Source organism: Malania oleifera, chromosome 5 (assembly GCF_029873635.1).
Source record: "Malania oleifera isolate guangnan ecotype guangnan chromosome 5, ASM2987363v1, whole genome shotgun sequence".
NCBI lineage: Eukaryota > Viridiplantae > Streptophyta > Magnoliopsida > Santalales > Ximeniaceae > Malania > Malania oleifera.
In genome coordinates, this window is record NC_080421.1 from 16701243 (window position 1) to 16704334 (window position 3092).

Below are 3092 nucleotides of genomic sequence, written 5' to 3' on the forward strand. Positions count from 1 at the left end.
CTACTAGTTAATTAAAATTAAATAAAAGTAAAAAATTGTTCTAGGCTTCCCTAATCATTTTCCGCTACTTGCTTTCAAAATACAAACCTAAATCCCCTTATATGAAAGTGAACTAGAATCAAATTAAATTGACATTCGTGAAACAATTTAGTCCAAGACTAATTAATTTAGGTGGGAAAGATGAATACATTGAAAGGTTTTTTTCAAAAAAAGAAAAAGAAACAACGAAGATTCTGAGTCCACAAATTATAAGAGACCATATTAATTAAAATCGAGACCCAATAAAGTAGCACATAACCCACTTCATTATCACCATATTTAGGCCTATTTAGACTCGTTTCTTAGCATTGTTTGGATTTGTTGTCTTGATTTGGTTGGTTGTTGGTGTTGTTTTTGGGAGGGTTTTAATTTCATTATCTGTAATCTTCCTTTACTTGTTTTGTAATCACGCTATTCCTTGATCAAAAGTTAAGGCATATCAATAAATATTTTCAATTTTATTAAAAAAAGAGTGTTAATTTAATAACCTACAATTAATAAATTTCAAATTTAGAGCGTTGCTTAAAAGTTTTTCTCATCGTTACATATACTTTACATCTATATAAACCCCATGAGCTCATCCCTTCATGGCCACCATATCTCACTTCACAGTCATTTCTAAATCTACTACTCCAATCAAATCCAAATCCTTCCTTGAGCCATTTAGGCAGAAGAAAATGAAGATGGGCGTTGGGAATGGACACAGATTTATTCCAACATTGGCAGTGGTTGCTTCCATGTTAGCAGCTGCGTGCATGGGATCTCGCAAGGCTTGGCCTCCTGCAGAGCCTCTTCATTCTCCTAGTCCTAGGAAGATAGTGGTGGGGGGCTCTGAGAATTGGCACTTTGGCTTTAACTACTCTGACTGGGCTGCTAAAAATGCCCCCTTTTACCAAAAGGATACCCTTGGTGAGTTACTCTAATAGCTAGGGTTTTATTTTTGGTTTTTGTGAATATTTCTCAATCCCATTTCTCTTTTTTATGCTATGAGAGTGAGAGAGGTCTCTTATCATAGCCCAATGATAAAGGCGAGTTCTTGATGTTGGGATGGTCTTGTATGAGGACGAGGGCGAATTTTAAAAATTATTTTGTTGTAAATAACTTATAATAAATTTCAAATATATATGTGTGTATATACGTCACCTCTAGAATATAAAAAAAATCAAAAAATTGAAAATACGAAAGATTTGAAGATTTCTCTTTATAAGTTCTGAAACGGCGTGTTTTGACTATGACAGGATTAAGAGTGAGAATAAAATATATTTTTATGTTTTTATGTTTATTTTTTTTCTATCGAATATGTCATTATAAGCTCTCTTATTTATTGATTTGAAAAGTTATTAGGCATTCTTTTCAAAATTAAATTTGAAGATATATATATATATATATTTTGTGCATATATATAATTATTTTGTACCCAAAAATTTTCTATAATTTCAATTTTAACTTATGAGATGAGAGTTATGTTATTAACTTTTTCAGACCTTTCAAAACTTTCTATGCAAAAAAAAAAAAAGATTTAAAAATAAATTAAAACCTCTCTCCTATTACAGTATATGCAAATTCCAAAACATCAACTTGGATGTCTTGGATTAGGTCTCATGTGATAGCCTAGCAGTAAGGGTGAGCTCCAAACCTGTCCTCATTTGACTGCCTTGAGTTTTTTCTTTTGTGGGATAAAACCCCTGGCTCAAGTGGATATAGGCATCTGATGGAGTTTCCAAACTAGGCGCATGTCTCGGAGGTAGTCGACTAATATATGATCAAACCTTATTATGAAAGCAATTTTGTCAAATTTTCAGAAAGTTCGACCGGATTGGTCCTAAGCACTCATAGGATTAAGACCCACACCCAGATGTGAGGTCTATTTTTATGAGTGGGAGGGACACACTCGCGATCAAACTTCCAAGCATACCTCAAGTATTTTTGTTACAATAAAAATACATATGACGCGACTTTGAGCATCTGGCTGTGGGTGCAGTTTTCAAGTATGAGGCTCCAAACGAAACCGCACAGATTCGTCCACACAACGTGTATCAGCTGCCAGACATCTCGAGCTATGCCGCATGTGACCTGAAGAATGGGAAGCTGGTGGCGAACATCACGCAGGGAGGAGGGAATGGGTTTGAGTTTCCATTGGAAGAGGCAAAGCTCTACATTTTTGCCTGCGGGGTGGGGAATGGCATCCATTGCAATGCTGGCTTGATGAAGTTCTTTGTGTTTGCATTGCCTACCTCCCATGACTGATTAGATGGATCTCCTTAATAATCTTCACTTGGCTGGGGAAGATGCAGTGCTGCTTGCTTAATTTTTCATTCGGCTTCTCTGATTTGAGAAAGAAAAATAATAATAATAATAATAAGAAAGCTTAATACAGTTTTCGCTTTCAGCGCCAATTATGCCATATTTTTGACAGCTAACAAGGAACCTCCTTATTGACAAAAGTACTTATCCGAGTCAATTCTTCCTTGTTCTGGGGAAAAAAAAAAAAGAAAAAAACGAGAAGCCCTTTTCAAATTGAAACTCGGAGTTGGTGCCGACATAGGATGAGAGGATAAGAGTTTAACGCTCAAGTAACTTGACCAAGTAGAAATGATGAACAAAATGGAAACATATAATTTCTAATAGAACAAATGCTATATAAGAAGAAAGGAGAAAAACAGATGTTGGTACGTGGAGTCTCACAGGTGGTATTATGTTTAACCACTAGGTTCCCCTTGGTTCTATTGTTTCACAAATCAAGTTGCAATCATGTGATTAAAGGTATACAAAGAAGGAACAATAGCTACATAATCAACCATGAGTTACTTTAGAACCAAAATTTGCATTCAAGAAAACGAAAAACTAAAAGTTCAACATCAGCCAAAATATATAACTTAATCTATTAAAGTCTCATATATCATGTTGATCAAGATGCAACAATATGTATTGTATTTTTAACTCTTCTGGAAGTCCACAGAATGTCTCGAATTTCCTCCCATCATGCATCAGCAGATCCACAACTTTTAAGAGTTCTTTTGATCCAACTCTGAAACTTTGTTCAGCTCTGTTTA

The 3092-nt window shown here is 35.0% G+C and overlaps 1 protein-coding gene across 1 annotated transcript; it reads left to right on the plus strand.

Moving 5' to 3' along the window:
* Positions 1-634: 634 nt before the first annotated feature.
* On the plus strand, positions 635-2419 carry LOC131156534 (early nodulin-like protein 20). The gene is made up of 2 exons (XM_058110302.1): positions 635-948; positions 2021-2419. Exons 1-2 carry the CDS (start codon positions 717-719, stop codon positions 2284-2286), a joined length of 498 nt encoding a protein of 165 aa, XP_057966285.1. The 5' UTR covers positions 635-716; the 3' UTR covers positions 2287-2419.
* Positions 2420-3092: the final 673 nt, after the last annotated feature.

What these genes read in the sequence shown, in the direction of transcription:
- LOC131156534 (XM_058110302.1), top strand. Translation starts at nt 717, where the DNA reads ATGAAGATGGGCGTTGGGAATGGACACAGATTTATTCCAACATTGGCA. An exon ending in TTACCAAAAGGATACCCTTG is followed by an intron (nt 949 to 2,020) that starts GTGAGTTACTCT and finishes CTGTGGGTGCAG; the next exon opens with TTTTCAAGTATGAGGCTCCA.